The sequence below is a fragment of the Electrophorus electricus genome, chromosome 25 (assembly GCF_013358815.1).
Source record: "Electrophorus electricus isolate fEleEle1 chromosome 25, fEleEle1.pri, whole genome shotgun sequence".
NCBI classification, from domain to species: domain Eukaryota; kingdom Metazoa; phylum Chordata; class Actinopteri; order Gymnotiformes; family Gymnotidae; genus Electrophorus; species Electrophorus electricus.
In genome coordinates this window covers 2,777,723-2,800,000 of record NC_049559.1, presented here as the reverse complement: position 1 = coordinate 2,800,000, position 22,278 = coordinate 2,777,723, and the positions used below count along the sequence as shown (strand labels likewise).

At 49.1% G+C, this 22,278-nt stretch overlaps 1 protein-coding gene across 2 annotated transcripts; it reads left to right on the top strand.

Annotated features, from left to right (window-relative positions):
- The first annotated feature begins 3,452 nt into the window (after positions 1–3,452).
- On the top strand, positions 3,453–21,593 carry wars2 (tryptophanyl tRNA synthetase 2, mitochondrial). 2 transcript variants are annotated; one of them, XM_027026578.2, is made up of 6 exons: positions 3,453–3,550; positions 14,373–14,630; positions 17,979–18,059; positions 18,540–18,622; positions 18,741–18,859; positions 20,897–21,593. In XM_027026578.2, exons 2-6 carry the CDS (start codon positions 14,565–14,567, stop codon positions 21,343–21,345), a joined length of 798 nt encoding a protein of 265 aa, XP_026882379.2. In that variant the 5' UTR covers positions 3,453–3,550; positions 14,373–14,564; the 3' UTR covers positions 21,346–21,593. The 2 variants fall into 2 exon arrangements, with proteins under 2 accessions (XP_026882379.2, XP_035378636.1); XM_035522743.1 differs by lacking the exons at positions 3,453–3,550; positions 14,373–14,630 and adding an exon at positions 14,637–14,772.
- Positions 21,594–22,278: the final 685 nt, after the last annotated feature.

The following is a 22,278-nucleotide window of genomic DNA, read 5'->3' as shown; positions in this document are numbered from 1 at the left end:
TCATTGGTGTTTATCTGTTTATCATTGGTGTTTATCTGTTTAACTTTGGGGTTCAGCCTTCGTTCTCACCTCCTGCCATATATCTACTGGGGGGGGGGGGGACTTCCCCCCGCTTCATATACTCTGCATAAGACGATGTAATGCCTTTATGCCACCAACACTGACCAACATTCACCAACACTGACCAGCATTCACCAACACTGACCAGCACTGACCAACTCTGACCAGCAGTCAGGCGTGATGAGGGCACAAGCATCCAGTTACACTCACTGTTCAGTTGACTACAGATGAACTCCTTAGAAATAATGAGGAGGGTTTGGTGGTCCCGGGTTGAATACATCTGCACTTGGGTTTGGGAACTAATGAGAAACACGTCACCCGGTGGGAGGGAGAGTCGTGGGATGAGGCTGCGATATCCAGAGTGTGGGTTAAAGAGATCCGAGGGTGCCGAGGGGCAGGACACGGCAGTGTGCGGATGTTCAAATCTGATCATATCATGTGAGTGAGATCCAACCTAAGAACTTACACATAACTGACAGGCATCAAATGGCAACTGATGTAAGATCAAATCAAAACAGAGCCAAGCAGTGTCTTTAGTGTCAAGTCTGGTTTCATCTGCTGCTCACTACCGGACACCTGCATTATGTTGGGTGATGTTGTGTAAATGAAACAGATATGTATTATCTGATGAGAGTGTGTGTTAAGAGTCCCAACAGGCTGGGCTGAAATTATGTTAAATGCTAAGTGGTTTGTCTAGTCCATGGCCACGTCCCTTAGCACCACCTTTCTGCTCCTTCCTCCTCATGAAAAGACGGAGGAGGAGCAGAGTGAGCGAGCGAGCAGAATCTCCTCCTCTCCTGGCACTCCCTCACTCCTGGTCTGTCAGCACTGTAACAGAGAGGGAGACAAGCTGCTGAAACACATGCCTCCTGAGGGACACCCCCTCCAACCCCACTCACACCCACACACACACACACACACACACACACACACACACACACACACACCCACACCCACACCCACACACACACCCACACCCACACACACACCCACACACACACCCACACCCACACACACACACACACACACACCCACACCCACACACACACCCACACCCACACACTGTAGTACAGGAGGACCATAGCAGCACAAGGCTGGGTGCAGGCCTGCGTGGACTCCTGATATCCCTGAGCTCATTGCTGCGTGTTGTAATCAGAGTGTCCTCGTGCAGCTGAGGGAGAGGGAGAGCTTCATCATAGCCCACCCGTAGATCTAGTCTGTGCGCTCATTCAGTTCTTTGCTCTGGACTGGTCTGCAGCCGTAATGAAAACCAGACTCTCCTCTAAGAACCAAACATTGCTTTACACAAAATACTTTACTGCGTGTGTTTATTTTCATTAACAGGGTGTTGCAGTGAAGTAGGAGGTTTAGAAAAATAAGAGTTTTTGAGTTTAAAACCGTAGAAATTTCCGTAAGCGCTCCTCAAAAATTCTCAATTAGATGGAACTATCCATCCATCTAAAGCGGCGGAGCCATCCGCCTTCTCATCCATCTCCCCATCCATTCATCCGTCCGTCCACTTGGGTGGCAGGCGCCCCGCGGGCCCACTGGGTTGTGGTGTCAGAGGGGAAGGCCTGTCTGTCAGTGTTGGGACAGAGACCTATCAGGGAGGCACTGATGTAGACTGGGGCCCAGCTGTGGCTTATACCCCACCTCAGACCCCCAGCCTTTCTCTGTTATCACAGGTGGACTGTCGGTCATCACCAACCAGCCGCCTCTCTCTCCTGCTCAGGAGGTGTGGTGAGGGGGCCTCCATCTGAGCATATTCCAGCATGGGACATGACGGAGAGGGTGTAGAAGCTTTACGGTAGGGGGGGAGCAGGCATAGAAGAACAGGTCCAGATATAGAGGACCAGGTCCAGATATAGAGGACCAGGTCCAGAAACAGAGGACCAGGTCCAGATATAGAGGACCAGGTCCAGATATAGGGGACCAGGTCCAGACACAGAGGACCTGGTCCAGACACAGAGGACCAGGTCCAGAAACAGAGGACCAGGTCCAGATATAGAGGACCAGGTCCAGATATAGGGGACCAGGTCCAGATATAGAGGACCAGGTCCAGACACAGAGGACCAGGTCCAGAAACAGAGGACCAGGTTCAGATATAAAGGATCAGGTCCTGACACAGAGGACCAGGTCCAGACACAGAGGACCAGGCCCAGATAAAGGGGACTCATATGATTTATGAAATTTTAGACGAAGGATTCTGATAGCTGCCTAATGCAGAACTCTCATGAATGAATCAAAAAACGACTCCAAGCCTGTGGCATATTCTGTGTTTTGTAAGATCCTTAGTTGTTTGAGGAAAACGCACAGCGGGCATGGTGGGGTGATGTCAGCTGAAAAATGCAACAGCTTGGGCCTAAACATTTAAACACATAATAAAACAAGCAAGACTCTATAAGACAAACCAATCTTTCCCGAATTAAAATATTACAACCACAAACACGCATGCATGTAAAGCCTGACCACGCCACTGTAACGGTAGGAGGACTCTATTTTACATTTAGGTTTCTCTATGCATTCCCACCATGCAGCAGCGTGGACAGGGAGGTCCGGAGGAGGAGGTGGAGAGGCAGCGCTCAGACCACCTTTCCTGGGCGGATGGAGAAAAGATGGAGGAAAGGAAAACAGCAAGCCCACTTTGATAGAAAATTCCGCATGATGGCAGTGCAAAGTGAAGAATCCCTACTGGGTGGCCAGGAAACAGCCCAGAGGCTGTGTGTGTGCGTGTGTGTGTGCGTGTGTGTGTGTGTGTGTGTGTGTGTGTGTGTGAGTGTGTGTGTGTGTGTGTGTGTGTGTGCGTGTTGGACTACATAGCCTTCTGACAGGTCCTCCGCTAGATCTACACACAGATGTTCCTGAGCTCTCACTCAAGAGTTTCATGAGACACAGCGCACTGTGATAGGAGAATGAGCCTACATGTTGAATGACGTTTGCGCAACCAGATGCAAAGGTAGGAGAAATGAACTTCAGATGTGGTGATGGCCAGAGCAGAGTGTGAGCTCCACAGACCTCTGGACATGTGTGAGACGGTCCTGGCAGGTAGACAGATGTGAAGTTGGCAAGGAAGGTCAGATCCAAACCTAACATCCTTCAGACAAGAAGTGTGGAGGGGTGTGCCCTAAAGTGAGGGGTAGTAAGTTGGGAATGTTTAACTCGTCATTTAAATACTGGCATTTGCTTGCTTATTCATTTTGGAAGTTATTTATGCGAGTTATATAGGCATTGAAGGGGGGGGGGGGCAAATACAAAATAACGGTGAACATAAGGTTTGGAAAACTGTTGAACCAGAAGCCGAGAAGGCGCCGTACGGCTCATCGTAGTTAAAATGGCTTTGACAACGAAGCGATTCGGCACCGCTCGGACGCCGTACAAATTCAAAATGGCGCTCTCCATAAGCCGGAATGTGAACCGTCTGTTTCGCGTCGTTCAGATCAACGCAGCTCGGCGGAGACGGCTCTGTGCCGCGGGCGCGCCCGGGAAGAAGGTAGAGGAGCACTTTAATCGTCTGTTATTGTTTAGTCTTCTCTTCACCTATGAATCTAAAAGAAACGTGAGGTGGAAGGATCGGGCTACACGGAAGCGTCTCTAGCTGGGCCGGCTTTATTATGGCACGTGTGTTCATGTTCAGATAGATAGTTATGGCAGGTTTTGCTCATGTTCACATAGATAGTTATGGCAGGTACTGCTCATGTTCACATAGATAGTTATGGCAGGTTTTGCTCATGTTCACATAGATAGTTATGGCAGGTTTTGCTCATGTTCACATAGATAGTTAGGGCAGGCACTGCTCATGTTCACATAGATAGTTATGGCAGGTTTTGCTCATGTTCACATAGATAGTTATGGCAGGTTTTGCTCATGTTCACATAGATAGTTATGGCAGGTTTTGCTCATGTTCACATAGATAGTTATGGCAGGTACTGCTCATGTTCACATAGATAGTTATGGCAGGTACTGCTCATGTTCACATAGATAGTTAGGGCAGGCACTGCTCATGTTCACATAGATAGTTATGGCAGGTACTGCTCATGTTCACATAGATAGTTATGGCAGGTTTTGCTCATGTTCACATAGATAGTTAGGGCAGGCACTGCTCATGTTCACATAGATAGTTATGGCAGGTACTGCTCATGTTCACATAGATAGTTATGGCAGGTTTTGCTCATGTTCACATAGATAGTTATGGCAGGTACTGCTCATGTTCACATAGATAGTTATGGCAGGTTTTGCTCATGTTCACATAGATAGTTATGGCAGGTTTTGCTCATGTTCACATAGATAGTTAGGGCAGGCACTGCTCATGTTCACATAGATAGTTATGGCAGGTTTTGCTCATGTTCACATAGATAGTTATGGCAGGTTTTGCTCATGTTCACATAGATAGTTATGGCAGGTTTTGCTCATGTTCACATAGATAGTTATGGCAGGTTTTGCTCATGTTCACATAGATAGTTATGGCAGGTTTTGCTCATGTTCACATAGATAGTTATGGCAGGTACTGCTCATGTTCACATAGATAGTTATGGCAGGTACTGCTCATGTTCACATAGATAGTTAGGGCAGGCACTGCTCATGTTCACATAGATAGTTATGGCAGGTACTGCTCATGTTCACATAGATAGTTATGGCAGGTTTTGCTCATGTTCACATAGATAGTTAGGGCAGGCACTGCTCATGTTCACATAGATAGTTATGGCAGGTACTGCTCATGTTCACATAGATAGTTATGGCAGGTTTTGCTCATGTTCACATAGATAGTTATGGCAGGCACTGCTCATGTTCACATAGATAGTTATGGCAGGTTTTGCTCATGTTCACATAGATAGTTATGGCAGGTTTTGCTCATGTTCACATAGATAGTTATGGCAGGTTTTGCTCATGTTCACATAGATAGTTAGGGCAGGCACTGCTCATGTTCACATAGATAGTTATGGCAGGTTTTGCTCATGTTCACATAGATAGTTATGGCAGGTTTTGCTCATGTTCACATAGATAGTTAGGGCAGGCACTGCTCATGTTCACATAGATAGTTATGGCAGGTACTGCTCATGTTCACATAGATAGTTATGGCAGGTTTTGCTCATGTTCACATAGATAGTTAGGGCAGGCACTGCTCATGTTCACATAGATAGTTATGGCAGGTACTGCTCATGTTCACATAGATAGTTATGGCAGGTTTTGCTCATGTTCACATAGATAGTTATGGCAGGTACTGCTCATGTTCACATAGATAGTTATGGCAGGTTTTGCTCATGTTCACATAGATAGTTATGGCAGGTTTTGCTCATGTTCACATAGATAGTTATGGCAGGCACTGCTCATGTTCACATAGATAGTTATGGCAGGTACTGCTCATGTTCACATAGATAGTTATGGCAGGTACTGCTCATGTTCACATAGATAGTTATGGCAGGTTTTGCTCATGTTCACATAGATAGTTATGGCAGGTTTTGCTCATGTTCACATAGATAGTTATGGCAGGTTTTGCTCATGTTCACATAGATAGTTATGGCAGGTTTTGCTCATGTTCACATAGATAGTTATGGCAGGTTTTGCTCATGTTCACATAGATAGTTATGGCAGGTACTGCTCATGTTCACATAGATAGTTAGGGCAGGCACTGCTCATGTTCACATAGATAGTTAGGGCAGGCACTGCTCATGTTCACATAGATAGTTATGGCAGGCACTGCTCATGTTCACATAGATAGTTATGGCAGGTTTTGCTCATGTTCACATAGATAGTTATGGAAGGTTTTGCTCATGTTCACATAGATAGTTATGGCAGGCACTGCTCATGTTCACATAGATAGTTATGGCAGGTTTTGCTCATGTTCACATAGATAGTTAGGGCAGGCACTGCTCATGTTCACATAGATAGTTAGGGCAGGCACTGCTCATGTTCACATAGATAGTTAGGGCAGGCACTGCTCATGTTCACATAGATAGTTAGGGCAGGCACTGCTCATGTTCACATAGATAGTTATGGCAGGTACTGCTCATGTTCACATAGATAGTTAGGGCAGGCACTGCTCATGTTCACATAGATAGTTAGGGCAGGCACTGCTCATGTTCACATAGATAGTTAGGGCAGGCACTGCTCATGTTCACATAGATAGTTAGGGCAGGCACTGCTCATGTTCACATAGATAGTTAGGGCAGGCACTGCTCATGTTCACATAGATAGTTATGGCAGGCACTGCTCATGTTCACATAGATAGTTATGGCAGGTTTTGCTCATGTTCACATAGATAGTTATGGCAGGTTTTGCTCATGTTCACATAGATAGTTATGGCAGGTTTTGCTCATGTTCACATAGATAGTTAGGGCAGGCACTGCTCATGTTCACATAGATAGTTAGGGCAGGCACTGCTCATGTTCACATAGATAGTTAGGGCAGGCACTGCTCATGTTCACATAGATAGTTAGGGCAGGCACTGCTCATGTTCACATAGATAGTTAGGGCAGGCACTGCTCATGTTCACATAGATAGTTAGGGCAGGCACTGCTCATGTTCACATAGATAGTTAGGGCAGGCACTGCTCATGTTCACATAGATAGTTAGGGCAGGCACTGCTCATGTTCACATAGATAGTTAGGTCAGGCACTGCTCATGTTCACATAGATAGTTAGGGCAGGCACTGCTCATGTTCACATAGATAGTTAGGGCAGGCACTGCTCATGTTCACATAGATAGTTAGGGCAGGTATTGTCAGCTGCAGTGTTCTAAAATGTCATCTTCTGTCAGTGGACATTTTTAGCAGGTTATTTGACCAAACCACCAGAAGGCTTTGTAAAGTGCAAAGATATCTGGGGTCACATTTTAGTGTTATTATACAGTCTGGACATGCAGGATTAAAATCCTCAATAAATGGACAGATTATGAGAGCGCGGAGGTGTGTGTGTGTGTGTGCAGTGAGCGTGGGACAGAAATGGCGTCTGGTTCCAGTGTGGCACCGTGTGGTGTCGCACCGTCACCTGGACCCAAAGGCCAGTGTACTGATCTCAGATCAGATCAGATCAGAGTACTAGGGTTCTAACAGAGGCTCCCTCATGCCAAATTAGTTTAGATTAACATGTTTGAGTTGAATGTATGGAGTTGAAATTTTATTTGGTTTTTTTTTCATCAAGTTGTTCATCAAGTTTTGTAAAGTAGTTGTATAATTGTATAGCTTTACAAATGGCAAAGTTTTCTTTTGTGGTTTCTCAGTTAAACTGGGGTTGTGTTGACTTCCCAGTTACTAAACAAACTATTTCTGAACATGGGTCTGGGTTTTAATGACCAACAGAACTTGATTCAGTAGGCTAGCAGTCAATTCAGGAAACATTCACTAATTATGGAGACTTGAATGTTGCACTTTATGGTGCTCTGGTTGTGTTTTTGTACTGTACAGTAATTTCACGTCTTCGTAGTAGCTGTTTTTTTCCAGTTCTCTCAGCTTGGAGTACCAGCGCCTTTCCTTTGCAGTAGTTTAATGCGTTGAGGAGGAGCCCTGTTTGTGCACAGTAGTTCTTTCATCTGTTTTAAAATAGACATGGATAATATTACATATGACGCTCGGTACTTTAGTGTCTCATCATATGAGTTTCAGCAGAGATATTCCCAAGCGTGTGTCGTGAGCACACATGAGAAGTGAGAGCGACCTCCTGCTTTATGCAGGTCTACTTGTGTAGTTTGCAAAGAATGCAATATAAGCATGCCCGGTGTGTAGTGCTTCAGCCCGAGCCCGCCCGGTGCATAGCGCGGTGCCCCTAGCACGCCCCGCGTGTAGCTTGTCGGCCAAGTGAGGTTTTCCTGTCTCCATCAGCCTCATCTTTATCACAGCCCCTGGAGATATCAGGCTTCACCCACTACAGGACAGCACCAGTCTGATGGCAGCCTATTCCAGCATCACTGTATTATGTATATATGTTTGTTTGGTTGGTTTGGTTATTTGTATTTACTTATTTATTTATTTCTAATCTGTATTCTAAGTTTTAGAGGTCTGCTTCCATTTTTCACCAAGCCTATGGTGTCTTTGTTTAAAAGTGAGTACTTGTATTACTGACTAATACAGTGGCGTGTTGAACAGGTATAGTGTTGGTAGCCAAATCCAGTTTTCAAACACTTTGGGTCTAACGTGTCTTGTTTAAAACTCCTACACCACCATCCCTGGTGTTCGCTGGCTACGTTAATAAACCCTTAATTAAGTGTCGCTCGTTACTGGCCCACACCTGTACTGTAGGCTGCAACTCCACCTCCACTGTGTGTGTGATTGGTGAGCATAGGTGTCTGGGGCGGGCCGAGTGCCAGCGCAGCTGCGTTCGGTTCGCCAGGGCTGCCGAGGTGTGTGTAATGACGGAGGTTGGAGGGACCGGTTACTGTGGCGACGACCTCGAAGCCATAGCGACACCTCCTCGTTACCTGCTACAGCACCGGGAATGAGGTGCTGGGTTTCGTGAAGTTTCGCAAGCGCAGACATTCAGACGACCCCGAGGTGTGATGTGCCTCAAAAACACCAGGCTTATTCCTGGCGAGGAACGTTTATTTAAAGAGAGAGAGAGAGAGAGAGAGAGAGAGAGAGAGAAACAAACAAAACATGGGCATTTTTTGTTACTATGGTAGCCAAATACTGAGGTGAGCTGTGTTTGTTGTGACTGAGCGTATGGGACTGGAGGTTCTGACCCAAAGGACCTCCTGTGGTATATAAACAGAATTTGTGCAAAGGATGTTGACCTTACACAATAGGAGGAGCGGCGTGTTGATCATTACGGCGGGGCTGATGAGCAGCTGGTCCTCCAACACCTCGTGCCTCTCCTGCGACCGCGCTCACGTGTTCCCCGTTAGTGCTTTCTGAAGCTGATAAACTGTGGCATTTCTAAACATACGTAATGTAGCTCAGAATAATGTAATCAGGAGAATTGATCTGACACACATCAGGGCTTTACCAGTGAAACGAAAGACACGAATGTGTTTTGAAAGATATGTCACGCTAAAAATTCAGTATGGTGTGTGTTCTGCATCATGGTCTGAGTTTACACGAGCACACGGTGTGTTGTCTCTGGTCAAGGTGTTAACCTTTTTTTTTTAATGACGTAATTTTATTTTTAAAGACACAACTGAAGTTGTGCCACTTGGACTCCCTTGAATCTCTGAAAATAAGGACCGTGTTGCCTTGTTACTGCTTGTTACTCCTGGACGCGCCAGGTGCCGTCAGAGTTTTGAGGCTGTGTGTGTGTCTTGTACAGAGAGAGTATCTGAACCAGCTCTGGCCGGCTGGTGTGTGTTGGGGCGCAGGGTCGGGGGGCTCCGGGGGGCCCCGGGCTCAGGCTGCGTTATAAAACATGCCACTCCCCGCCCAACCCTTAATCACCTCTGGACTCTGAGGCCCAGATCGGTCATCCGGGCCCTGCTTCTCTAGGAAACGGCCTGTAGCTCTCCACGAGCGCCGAACACACACTCTCTCATGTCGGCTAAAACCATCAAAACAGGTCCCAGCGCTGCGTGTGAGCGGGGGCGCCGGGAGGGAGGCAGACAGCCTGCGAGGATTATGTTAATTAATAGCACCATTTGTTTTTAAATGTCAGTTAAGCATCTGAATTCACACCGGCTCACTGCTGCTCGGTCCGTCTCGCCGTAGGACGTGTGTGGCGTTCGCCTGTGTCCCTGGTCTATCCACAACACTCTTTATGTTTCAATAACTCAGGCTCCGTGGTCTTGGCCCCACATTTCTGGGGACTCGTGGCGGTGTCTTGCGTCATACTCCAGACGGGCCTGTACAGTCAGAATCTGACGCTTTTAATTAAATTTCAGCAAGTAGGCTATCTGGTATCAGTGTGTTGGAGCCAGACTCACGTCAACAGAGACTTCTACTGGAGGAAATTGGAGAGAGTTAACGGTGTGTGTGTGTGTGTGTGTGTGTGTGTGTGTGTGTGTGTGTGTGTGTGTGTGTGTGTGTGTGTGTGTGTGTGTGTGTGTGTGTGTGTCAGAGAGAGACGGAGAGAGAAATGAATGAATGTTGGCCATAGTCATACCTTAGTGTTATCATAATTATATATTAATAAATTTAGAAGTGTGTGTGCAGGTTATTTGTTAGTCAGCCAGTAGCTTTTCCCATCATCGTATTGGGTGAGAAGAAATGTTGAAAAGTGATGAAATATTCGGATATCTGTCCTGGATGTCTACGTCATGTAGCTCTACTGTACTGTTTCCTACTGTGTTGTATTCTGTCCATTGGCATGTCCTTGATTTAATAATGATAGTTCAAACTTTCACAAAACTTTAACCATTTCTTCATTAAAACGGTCCGATTCCTAACCATGTCTTTCCAGCGTCTGCTGCATGGTGTCCGTCCCTGGGTGTCTGGCGTGTTAACGGATGCTCATGCTCTCACAACCCAGCGGGTGCGCGCGCGTGCATGCTCTCGTCCTGTCCCGGTTGTTTTTGGACGCCGGCGCGGGGCCGCGTTCAGCTGGCCGCGCTGTTTTTTTGAAGGGACTCCAGATCCATTAATCAGGCCGGGGTTCCCCGCAGCGAGAGAGGGGCTGGGGATCGCGCCCCACACTGCAGCTCTCTGTTCCTCCACCCGCACTCTCCGCACAGCGTGACGCTCCGAGGAGCCTCATCAATCTCACCTGTCCCGGACGTCAACCGCGGAGTTAATCACGCGCTCCGCTCCTCCACCACTCAGGTCTTCAGCGTTCCTTCTCTCTCTCTCTCCATTTCTCTCCCTGTGCGTGCGTGTGTGTGTGCGTGCGTGTGCGTGTGTGTGTCTCGTTTTCTCTCTTCCCCTCTCTCTGCTGCCGGTCTCTCCATCTCTGCCTTCGCTCTCTCTTTCTTTCCCTTTCTCTCACTCGCTTCTCTTCGAGTCCGTCCTCTGGTTTTATTTTTGGTCTTTCAGACGCTGCTCCAAGATGAGCGTGTTTCAGTTTCGAGGACACACACACACACACACACACACACACACACACACACTGTACCGGCCCCTTACACTGAACATGATTTCCTAATCAATACTTCACTGGAGTGGGACTCTGCTGGTAGCCTCGTGCAGTGGGCCGGGGTGGGGGGTGGTGGGACAGGATGTGAAGACAGCAGGGAGTGTGTGTGTGTGTGTGTGTGTGTGTGTGTGTGTGTGTGTGTGTGTGTGTGTGTGTGTGTGTGTGTGTGTGTGTGTGTGTGTGTGTGTGTGTGTGTGTGTGTGTGTGTGTGTGTGTGTGTGTGTGTGTGTGTCAGGTGTGGTGGGGGACAGTTGTCTTATAATGATGGAGTCCTTGGTACTATTCAGATGTTACCCAGCGTGTGAGCACTCGCGTGCTCTCTCTCTCTCTCTCTCTCTCTCTCTCTCTCACACACACACTCTTCTTACTCACTCTAACTCTCTCTCTCTCTCTCACACACACACACACACACACACACACACTCCTTCTCACTCCCCCTAACTTTCTCTCTCTCTCTCACACACACACACACACACACACATTCCTCCTCACGCCCCCTAACTTTCTCTCTCTCACACACACACACACACACACACACACACACACACACACACTCCTCCTCACGCCCCTAACTCTCTCTCTCACTCACTCACTCACACACACACACACACACACTCCTTCTCACTCCCCCTAACTTTCTCTCTCTCTCACACACACACACACACACACACTCCTCCTCACACCCCCTAACTCTATCTCACTCTCATGCACTCTCTGACTCACACTCTACCTCTCATGCTCTCAACTCACTCACTCAATTTTACTTCTTACACCGTCTTGCTTTTCTGTCTTCTCTCTCTCTCCTTTCTCCCTTTCCTCATCTCCTCCCTCGCTCTCTGCTCTAAATGTCTTAACATACCATCTTTCCCCTCCGATCGACTCCTGCCTCCTGCAGGGTTGGACAGCCGTGGCCGAGGCCGTTGGAATTGGCTTAATGTCTCGCTCGGAATGCCGAAGTCCACCCCGGGCAGTCTGGAATGTTAGACCTTTCCTGCCTCTATTTCTGATCCCATTTACAAACGGTGTTTAGATTGCTGGTATTTCCACATTGTCTCCCATCCCTGGATAAAGGCATATTCCCGTTTCCAACGCTATTCCCTGTCTTAAACCTTCCAGAGCTTATTTACGTCTATTTCCTCATTTGCACAGAAGCCCAAATCTTCTGGGATGGTTGGAGATGTTTGCTGTGCTGGAGGTGATGCAGCGTGCCAAGGTGACATCTCCGTGCAGAAGACTCTCGGTTGGTATCCCGCTGGTATCCCGTCGATATCAGGCTGGTATCCCGCTCCGAGGCCGTTACAGTGCAGCTGCACTGTACAGGAGCTCAAGGCCCTGTCACTGGGGGCAAAAGCCTTCCAGGAAAGTGTACATAAATGTGAAAACATGGACTGGATGTGTATGTAACCTTCTGAGCTGTCGGCGTACGACACACACACTCTCTCATACCGTGGGCTAATGCGTGCACCATATGGTGGAGGTGCACGAGGAAAGTGTTCACCACCTCCACTACTCTTTGGTACGGCTGTCAGCGTAAGTATGAGGTGAGCACACCCAGAGCTACCACCTCTGCTCTGTCCAGGACCGGCAGAGAGGACGCACTGGACGGAAAGACGTCTCGCACGATCGCAGACGGAGGGAGGGAGGGAGAAGGAACTGAAGAAAGACTGTCCGTTGAAGCTGATTGAGACCAGAAGGAGATCTGGATGGATGGACAGAGCTCGGAGTGCCAGCAGAACTTTACTAAAAAGTTAAAAGACGCTGAAACCGAGACCTAGCTTTCACACCGAGTGTGTCGCTCTGTTTATTGGGTTTCCAGTAACTACAACTACCTGAGGTTCGGTTCCTTCGTTCCACGGTACCTCCAACCACCAGGCAATCTGACCCGCCCAGTCCCACATAGTCACTGGTCACCAGCTCATTCTATTACACGGAGTGACCGACAGGTGACCGCCGGAGAGGAGACGGACAGATGGACGGACGGGGGGGGGGGGTGCCCCAAAAATGACACTGAGTTTATGGGGAAGGCTTGGAAGGGCAGAAGAGGTGGGGGTGATTGTGGGGGAATGCATGTCTCCATATGAACCTGCCCAACTCCCTGAGCCATTAACGCCTTCAGCTGTTCTCCTGATGGAGAAATAACACCTGACACACTCACTCTTGTTCTTAGACGGGTCAGTGGTCTAATGATGAAGAATGCAGATTTGTACAGGAAAAGCCCTCCCCCCCGCTGATGTAGAGGTTTCCTGTTGTAGGTTATTGCCCGTCACAGCGTGTGCGGCCTGGTCTTGTTTCCTTCTGTTTTTGTAGTGGTGCCTCGATTTTACACGTCAGGCATTCCTACCGTCTGCAGATGTGAGGTGTGATATGCTGATTTAGTCGCGATAGTCGCGTCTCACGTTGCTAACGTGCCACTGTCTCGATTGACCGCGTGACCACGTCCGCGGGTGTCACGGCTGCCTGCAGGCAACCCTCACCCCGACGCCTCAGAGAGGCTGCCGTCACCCCGAGGACGAGACGCGTGGGCCCGGAAAAACGCCGATAAGCTCCGATTTCGGTCGGGGCCCCACAACGTGCTGGTAATGTGAGGTCATGGGGGTGTGAGCGTCGCTGTGCTAGTCACCCAGTTCCACTTTTTTACTGGGATAATGAGTGACTGTGTTAAAGACTGAGAAGGTGACCAGGAATATATATTTAAACATTTGAAATTGGGGTAGTTGTGTGTTAATCCTGCAAACTTAATGTTTTACCCCACCCGAGTTCACAGGGAACATAATATTAAGGCAGGCACGGGCAACCTGTATATCTGTATACCATTGTATCTCTCTCTCTCTCTCTCTCTCCCCTCCGTCAGACGAGGGCTTTGACTTCTGTCTCAAAGTGTTTAAAATGAGGTGTTTGTGCCGGTGCTCCTCATCTCCGTCACGCTTTGTGCACTTATGATGTTTGTGCTGACGATTTAACTCTCGCTGCCCGGGGGGCCTACCCTGACCACTCCCCCGTGACAGCGCAGCTCGCCAAACACTCGGACTGGCTGGCGACGGCTTGCGGAGTGTTTTGATTGGCCGGGGCGGGGTTCCGCTCTAGCGCTGCCTCGCCCTGCGGGACGCTCTGAAGTGTGAGACGCGCTTGAGGTTTCTCCTTTTGATGACGGCCATAAAATGATGTGCAGAACTCCTTCCTCTCTGGTTCCCGCTCAGAGCGTCCTCAGGGCCATTTAAGTTCTCAGCCCTCATGCCCTGTCTCCTCACACAGATGACCAGGGTTTGCTCCTAGCAGGGGTTGGACGTTCCTGGTGCGTGACCCACCCTGTCTCCCTCTGTCCCGCAGGGCCCTGCCGTGGGACGCGTCTTCTCGGGGATCCAGCCCACTGGAGTTCCGCACCTGGGCAACTACCTGGGTGCCCTGGAAAGCTGGGTGACCCTGCAGGACGAGTACAGCTCTGTCCTGTACAGCATCGTGGACCTGCACTCCATCACGCAGCCACAGGACCCTCAGCTGTTACGGGACAACATCCTGGACATGGCTGCCAGTCTGCTGGCGTGCGGCATCGACCCCGCGCGCGCAGTCCTTTTCCAGCAGTCTGTGGTCAGTCAGGGATTTTTATACATTTTTTTGCTTTTCCTTTTTTTCGTTTCCTGCGCAACAGCGTGTGGGAGCCCAGAGGGGCAGACGTATCGGTTCAAGCTGACGGGAAGGTTCGAGTAATTCTTTACAAATGTGGGGCTCGGTATGTACAACACACCCAACGATGCCTTGTCTGGTGAATTTGGGACAGAAGTAGGACAGAATTAAAATCCCCCGCTTAGGTAAACTGGCTGTCTCAGATTCATTTCGTGTGTGCGCATGTGTAAATATAAATATACCTTCATTCATTCATTCAGATGCCACATACAGTCTGGGGTTAGAAGGAACCGTATGAACGGTTCGAGTCCCGGGACGCTGCCTGTCTGCCTGTCTGTCTGTCTGCCTGCCTGTCTGCCTGCCTGTCTGCCTGCCTGTCTGCCTGCCTGTCTGCCTGCCTGTCTGCCTGCCTGTCTGCCTGTCTGCCTGCCTGCCTGTCTGTCTGCCTGTCTGCCTGTCTGCCTGCCTGCCTGTCTGTCTGCCTGTCTGCCTGTCTGTCTGTCTGTCTGTCTGTAGGCAGCAGGTCAGCCTCGGTGAAGAATCAGGACTGTTCTGGGAGGGAATTAAACGTATTTGCGTCGAGGGCTTTATGGCACGTGTTGTCACAAAGCAGCTTTACAGAAATCGTATACACAGAAAGTTCAGAGTCCCCTAAAAACAAGACGTGGTGAGGACCAGCCACCCGAGAGCGGGAGGAGAAGATCTGCAGAGGAACTGCGGCTCAGAATGAGAACACACGCTCCTCTGCTCCACGCCGGAGGACAAACTGGGAACAGAAGGAATAAAGCTGCTTTTGCGCTTAACTTTAACCTTCCATAAAATGTATGAAATGAGTCATTTATAAGCCTTAAGAAATGGTGAACAAATATTATTCACTCAGAATCTGTTCAGAGTCTACGCAGTAAACAAGAAAATGCAGTTGAGCAGTAGAGACAATAGACTGATCACTACAGTCTCCATGGCAACCAGGAACATGTATTAATTATTGGTTATTACACACGGAGGTCGTTGGTTCTGTCTGAGACTCCTGGCCTGTATTAACATGGTGGTCCCAGTGAAGTGGCCTCGTGTTCCTTTGATGTTACGGGAAATTGAATATTTTATAGAATTGAAAAATATGAATAAATTGAAGCAAAATACACTGTAAAAGTATCAAACGTAGATGCTGTTGGCTGAAGAGCTGTGGGTTTGGAGCTACATCTAAGCCTCAGAGTTGTTTTTTTGATTAAATTTGACTAAGTCAGCACGGGTTGGGCAGATGGTTAAAAATCTATCATTGTAAAATCAACCCAGACAGATTTATCACGTCGAGCGATTAAGAGTCAGCGAGAATCTCTGCCATCTCTAAATGTTTATTTAATTGAGGTTTCTTCCAGCTGCTTCTTTGACTAAACCCAACGCTGTCATCCCTGTGAGCTTGACAAATGCTCTTCTCAGAGTAAACCCTAACTTCCCCTAACTCTAACCCTAACACTAATCCTAACCCTACCCCTAACCTCTAACTCTAACTCTAACCCTAACTCTAACTCTAACCCTAACCCTAACCCTAACCCTAACCTCTAACTCTTACCTCTAACACTACCCCTAACCTCTAACTCTTACCTCTAACCCCAGAAGCAGTTCCACCAGTGCCTTTACAGAAGGCTGCGTATCGTGGAAGATGGCGGTAGGAACAGCTGTAATGAGCCGTTTTTCCATTTCACTGCTGTGCGTGTGTGTCTGTTAGGCATTGATAGAGATGCACTGCTCTTATGTGTGCACATGCACACACATACACGCGCACTCACTCACACATGCACACATATACACACACACTAATGCGCACATGTGCGCGCGCACGTGCACACACACACACACACACACACACTCACACTCACACTCTAATGCACGCGCGCGAGCACACACACACACACACACACACACACACACACACACACACTAATGCACGCGCACGAGCACACACACACACTAATGCACACACTTCTTTTCTTTAGTCCAGTTTAACTTTATGCCACATATCTTGGCCATGCTGCAGACCTCCCATTGAATGTCAGAGCTCAAGACTGTTCCACATGTCAAAACAACACAGCTGCCCAAAGACAACACTCGACTTCACAGAAAAAATGGTGACAAACTGAAATCAGTTGGATCTTAAGTGTGTGTGTGTGTGTGTGTGTGTGTGTGTGTGTGTGTACTGAAGATAGTTATATCCCTTTTACCGGAATGATCTGCACACACACAAGCACGTATTCCCTTAACAGAGTCCAGGGTGTAAACACAACCTGATACAGTCGATCCGCCTGAAGATCGTCTACGACGTTTGTGTTTTGGCTCCTGCAGTTTTAGTGAGTCCTCCTGTAGTTATGGTGACGTAGCTCCTCCACCCCGGCCCTGTCCCGGGTCCACGTTGTGTCACCTCGTCACACTTCCCACATAGATTATCTGCTGGTAACCGATATCTTGCCGTGTGCCGCAGTGTAAAATTTCTTTTACATTCATTCTGCCTTTGGATTATGTCAGACCCTGGAGGTCCCTCCTGTGAGCCAGCGCCCATAAACTTTACACACGCACACACACACACACGCGCGCGTGCGCACACACACACACACACTCCTCTTTGCAACTGGAGTTTTTGGCTAGGTGCAGAGCTCAAAGCTGTGTATGAGAGATCTCTCGCATGGTTTCGGTGTGAGGCAAAGCCGTCTTTAATTGGCCATGTTGAAACCCCAGAGACTGGTTGTGTTTAACGGCATTAACGTTATTACACCGGACGGGAAAGAGGCCCTTACTGGACACCTGTTTGGGGGGTGGAGGGTGGCTGTCTGTGGGTCTTATAGAGGGGCCGGCATGAATATACACTGCTAAGTGTTGCGAGACTTTTCCCAGTAGAGGTTCATGCTATAATGTTAATCAACAAAAAGGTTTTTAAAGTGTTATTAGCGTTTTGGAAATATTCACGGTTGAAACCGTATTGCATTCACTTATAAACCAAACACTGTCTTTAGGAGAGCTTCACTGCAGTCTGTGAAAATGTGATTTATTCATTCAGAATATTATTTCTGTATTTTTGCACATTATACTGATTTAAGTAATTGCTAACGGCACTTTTGTACAGCATGTGCTGGTCTAAAAATGTATTTGGTATCGATACCAAGGTACCAGAGCTGGTATCGGTACCAAGGTCAGAATGTTGGTATCGATCAGACGTCAAGATCCTTGTACGTGTCCAAAACAGACTGACGGAAGGCCCGCCCGTGCTTCGTCGTGCTGTGGTCATGGCTGTGGTCATGGCTGTGTTCCCCTCCTCTGCAGGTCCAGGAACATGCTGAGCTGTGCTGGATCTTGGGCTGTCTCACCAGTCTGCCTCGCTTGCGCCACCTGCCTCAGTGGAAGGTACTGTATTCGGGGAGAAATCCCCCAATGTCTTTATATGTGGATACCGTGGATATTACACATACCAAAATGAGCGTTCTCGAATGAACCTGTTTGATATTTGAATCAGAAAAATGCCCCAAAACGTCCCGGATAAAGCACTGTGCTAGCCGTCTTTGTTCTGTAACGACAACCAGGAAGAGGCTGCTGCGTCCAAGTGCCAGCTCGGTTGCGTGTGCGTGTGCTGCGTGCGTGTGTGTAGAGGTTCCCTGCAGGCTCGAACCCTCGCAGGCGGATGATTTGCTGTTTCATTTAACAGCCGAGTGCATGTGAAACGCTGTGGAAATGCGCGCCTCGCGCACTCACCATGACGCGCGCCACAGAGAGTCCGAATGGCCTGTGCCCCGAGCTGACATGCCTTCTGCTTGTCCTGGGTGTGTATCTCTCTCGTGGGCCATCTTGCCTTACCGCACGGTCTCTCTGCCGTGTCTCTCCTGTCAGATGAAGAGTAAACAGAAGAGTGAAGGAAGTGTTGGTCTCTACACCTACCCGGTCTTACAGGCTGCAGACATCTTGCTTTACAAGTAAGACCGCCCCCTGGCCCCGCCCCTAGCCCTGCCCCCTTCCCACCACCCTAACAGTGCTGCGTAATATATTGCTGAGAGGTTTTGAGGTTCCTAGCCTTGCTGTTGCTATGTGCAGGTCCACGCACGTCCCAGTAGGTGAAGACCAAGTGCAGCACCTGGAGCTGGCCCAGAACCTGGCCCGGGTCTTCAACACCAGATATGGACCCGTCTTCCCTCAGCCTCGGGCCCTGCTCAGTAAGTAGAGTAACGGCTGCCCCGTTCCCACTCCGGAACAGCCCCCCGCCCTCGGCCTCCACATCCTTTCCTCCGCTTTCGCGTGTACGGTCACATCTGTGGGCTGCACCGGAGGGGAGGACAGCTTAGACAAATCACTGCATTGAACATGACTGTGTGAGGTCAACGCCGTGTGTGTGTGTGTGCGCGTGCGTGTGCACGCGTGTGTGTGTGTGTGTGTGTGTGTGTGTGTGTGTGTGTGCGCGCGTGCGTGTGCACACGTGTGTGTGTGTGTGTGTGTGTGTGTGTGTGTGTGTGTGTGTGCGCGTGCACGCGTGTGTGTGTGCGTGTGTGTGTGCGTGCGCGCGTGCGTGTGTGTGTGTGTGTGCGTGTGCACGCGTGTGTGCGTGTGTGTGTGTGTGTGTGTGCGTGCGTGCGTGTGCACACGTGTGTGTGTGTGTGTGTGTGTGTGTGTGTGTGTGTGTGTGTGCGCGTGCATGTGCACGCGTGTGTGCGCGTGCGTGTGCACGCGTGTGTGCGTGTGTGTGTGTGCGCGCGCGTGCGTGTGCACACGTGTGTGTGTGCGTGTGTGCACGTGCGTGTGTGCGCGTGTGTGTGTGTGTGTGTGTGTGTGCGCGCGTGCGTGTGCGCACGTGTGTGCGTGCGCGTGCGTATGCGTGCGTGTGTGTGTGTGTGTGTGCATTTTAAAACGTCAGTAGATTCAGTTATTTGGACTTGAGAAAAGGAATTTTTGCTACAAAGAGGTTTGGGCTGAGTTGCCAGCGCTGTGCCTGAACACACGTCCTCGGTGTGGCGGTGAAGCGTCTCACTGTTCCATAGTTAAAGGGCTGCTGGTTTATGCTTTTTCTTGCTTTAGATTCATAAAAATGAAAAATGAAAGGATAGCGAAACCGTGAAAATGGAACGTACAATAGCATTAAGACTCAAGCTGGCCCTATTTGTTGGAAATTGTGACAGAGCCCTCACAGTCTAGACGCCACACAGCAACGCCCCCACTCGACCCAGGACTCAGGCGTGATGAGGACGCGATCGACTGACCAGCACTGACCAACTCTGACCAGCAGTCAGACGTGATGAGGACGCGATCGACTGACCAGCATTCACCAACACTGACCAGCACTGACCAACTCTGACCAGCAGTCAGGCGTGATGAGGGCACAAGCATCCAGTTACACTCACTGTTCAGTTGACTACAGATGAACTCCTTAGAAATAATGAGGAGGGTTTGGCGGTCCCGGGTTGAATACATCTGCACTTGGGTTTGGGAACTAATGAGAAACACGTCACCCGGTGGGAGGGAGAGTCGTGGGATGAGGCTGCGATATCCAGAGTGTGGGTTAAAGAGATCCGAGGGTGCCGAGGGGCAGGACACGGCAGTGTGCGGATGTTCATATCTGGTCATGTGTACACACACACACATGGCGGCGACGCACCCTTTCGTGCTCTGTAATTATCGGCACCGTAAGGGCACAATATGAAGTCAGTCACGCGTACAGAGGCTCTTTGATCAAAGGAGTTTTCCTTCCTCTTGAGACTGTGTCATAGCCTGGTAACAGACCGAGAGGTTCCTCAGATTTTAAAGGGCGTTTCACGGCAAGAGCAGGGATGGGAGTTGTCATGGAGACTGGCTCTGAAAAACTCTCATGATTTACTTCATATAAATAGTTTTGCCCCAGAACTCACGAGAACCGAAGCAGGATTGTGGAGCAGCTGCTAATTGTCTGGCCGGCCAACTACAGGTGTGCGAAGGCGCTAGCTGCTGTTAGCTAGTCTGAGGGAGAGAGCGACACACAAGACTCGTCTTCCCCACAGAAAACATTTTGTTTGAGGAGGAAACGTCTGTCCATCTCTGTGTACTGTTTGTGTGATGAATGAGTCTTCTGCTAACATGTGCTACTCTGTAGTAATGTTTTAATGAATTCATCTTTGAGATTCTTGTGAATTCCTAGCCACTACTGCAACAGTCTTCTCTGATTCTGTTAACTGCCAAATGTACACTATGCTCTCAACCAGGTTTTTTTTTTTTTTGTCTCTCAGGTTCGACGCAAAAGGTTAAATCTTTACGAGACCCCTCCTCTAAGATGTCCAAGTCGGACCCTCAGACGCTAGCGACTATCTTCCTAACGGACACCCCTGATGACATAGTCCTCAAGATCCGCCGAGCAGTGACCGATTTTACCTCCGAGGTGACCTTTGACCCGGAGAACCGTCCGGGCGTGGCGAACCTGGTCTCCTTGCACGCCGCGGTGACGGGCTGCACCGTGGACGAGGTGGTCGGCCTGTCCGTAGGCCTCGATACGGGCGAGTACAAGGGCGTGGTGGCAGAGGCCGTGGTGGAGAGACTCCGGCCCATCCGGACTGAGATCCAGAGGCTGAGAGCGGACAGGGCCTATCTGCACAGCGTGCTGGAGCAGGGGGCGGAAACGGCCCGCTGCCTGGCCACCATGGTGATGGAGGAGGTCAGGAAACGGGTGGGCTTCTCCTGAAAGGTCACGGGGAAACACTCAAACCAAAAAGAAAACAACAACCCCAAAAAACAGTTGCAGGTGCATATTCACCCTAGTGGGACAGAGATGGAGAGATTTAATGGGCTTGAGATATGTGATGATTAACATTACACAAATCATTATTATGAAATTATTAATATTTCATAATTAATTAATATGTAATGAACTGTCAGCGCTGGCTTTTTGATACTGCTCAGACAGTAAAGGGTTACGTGTTTGTGTTATAACGTCTTGTTCTCCTTGTCCTATATGTTCTTATGTATCACTCACACACGAACTAGCAGACCAACAGCAGTGTCGGTTTACACAGTCCAACACTAATCCACCCTATTTGCTCAGCTCTGGTCCAAACGCGGATGGGATAACGGTGCCTTAACGGGAACACGTGTTTTCATGCTTCGTGCGGAATTGGTCCGTTTTCTCCCACTTTCTTCCCACTCTGCGCCCACTGACTCCCGTAAAGATCCAGCTGTGAGAGCTGCTCCCCCGGCTGTCTGTTTCACTGAGATCCCAAGGGTCCGCCCTTTTGTGTTTTTTAATCCCTTGCTTAAAAAGCAGACAAGAACGGTCGCGGTCCGAGCAGATACGGCGCGGCTGCTTTCCTAAGAGCTCTCGGAACAAAGGTCAAACTTTTGCATCGTTCCCGTTTGGCGTATCCGTCGTTCCCGTGTGCCCGTGTTTCCGGACTCCCGGCCCTACGGCGCGGTGAACCTGCAGGTCGTAGCGCTCACTGCAACGTCGAGCAAAACTTTTTCTTTTTTCTTTTTCTTTTTCCGGGCGATTGAAAAACAAATCGACCAGCGCGTGGAGCGGGGGGTAGGGCTCGAGGCTCGCGTGCACGTGTACGTTTATAATGCTTTTAGAACGAAACCGTTCGGACTTTGTAAATCTGCGTGTTATTTCACCGGTTGT

What these genes read in the sequence shown, in the direction of transcription:
- wars2 (XM_027026578.2), top strand. Translation starts at nt 14,565, where the DNA reads ATGGCTGCCAGTCTGCTGGCGTGCGGCATCGACCCCGCGCGCGCAGTC. An exon ending in GCAGACATCTTGCTTTACAA is followed by an intron (nt 18,623 to 18,740) that starts GTAAGACCGCCC and finishes TGCTATGTGCAG; the next exon opens with GTCCACGCACGTCCCAGTAG. An exon ending in TCAGCCTCGGGCCCTGCTCA is followed by an intron (nt 18,860 to 20,896) that starts GTAAGTAGAGTA and finishes TTTGTCTCTCAG; the next exon opens with GTTCGACGCAAAAGGTTAAA.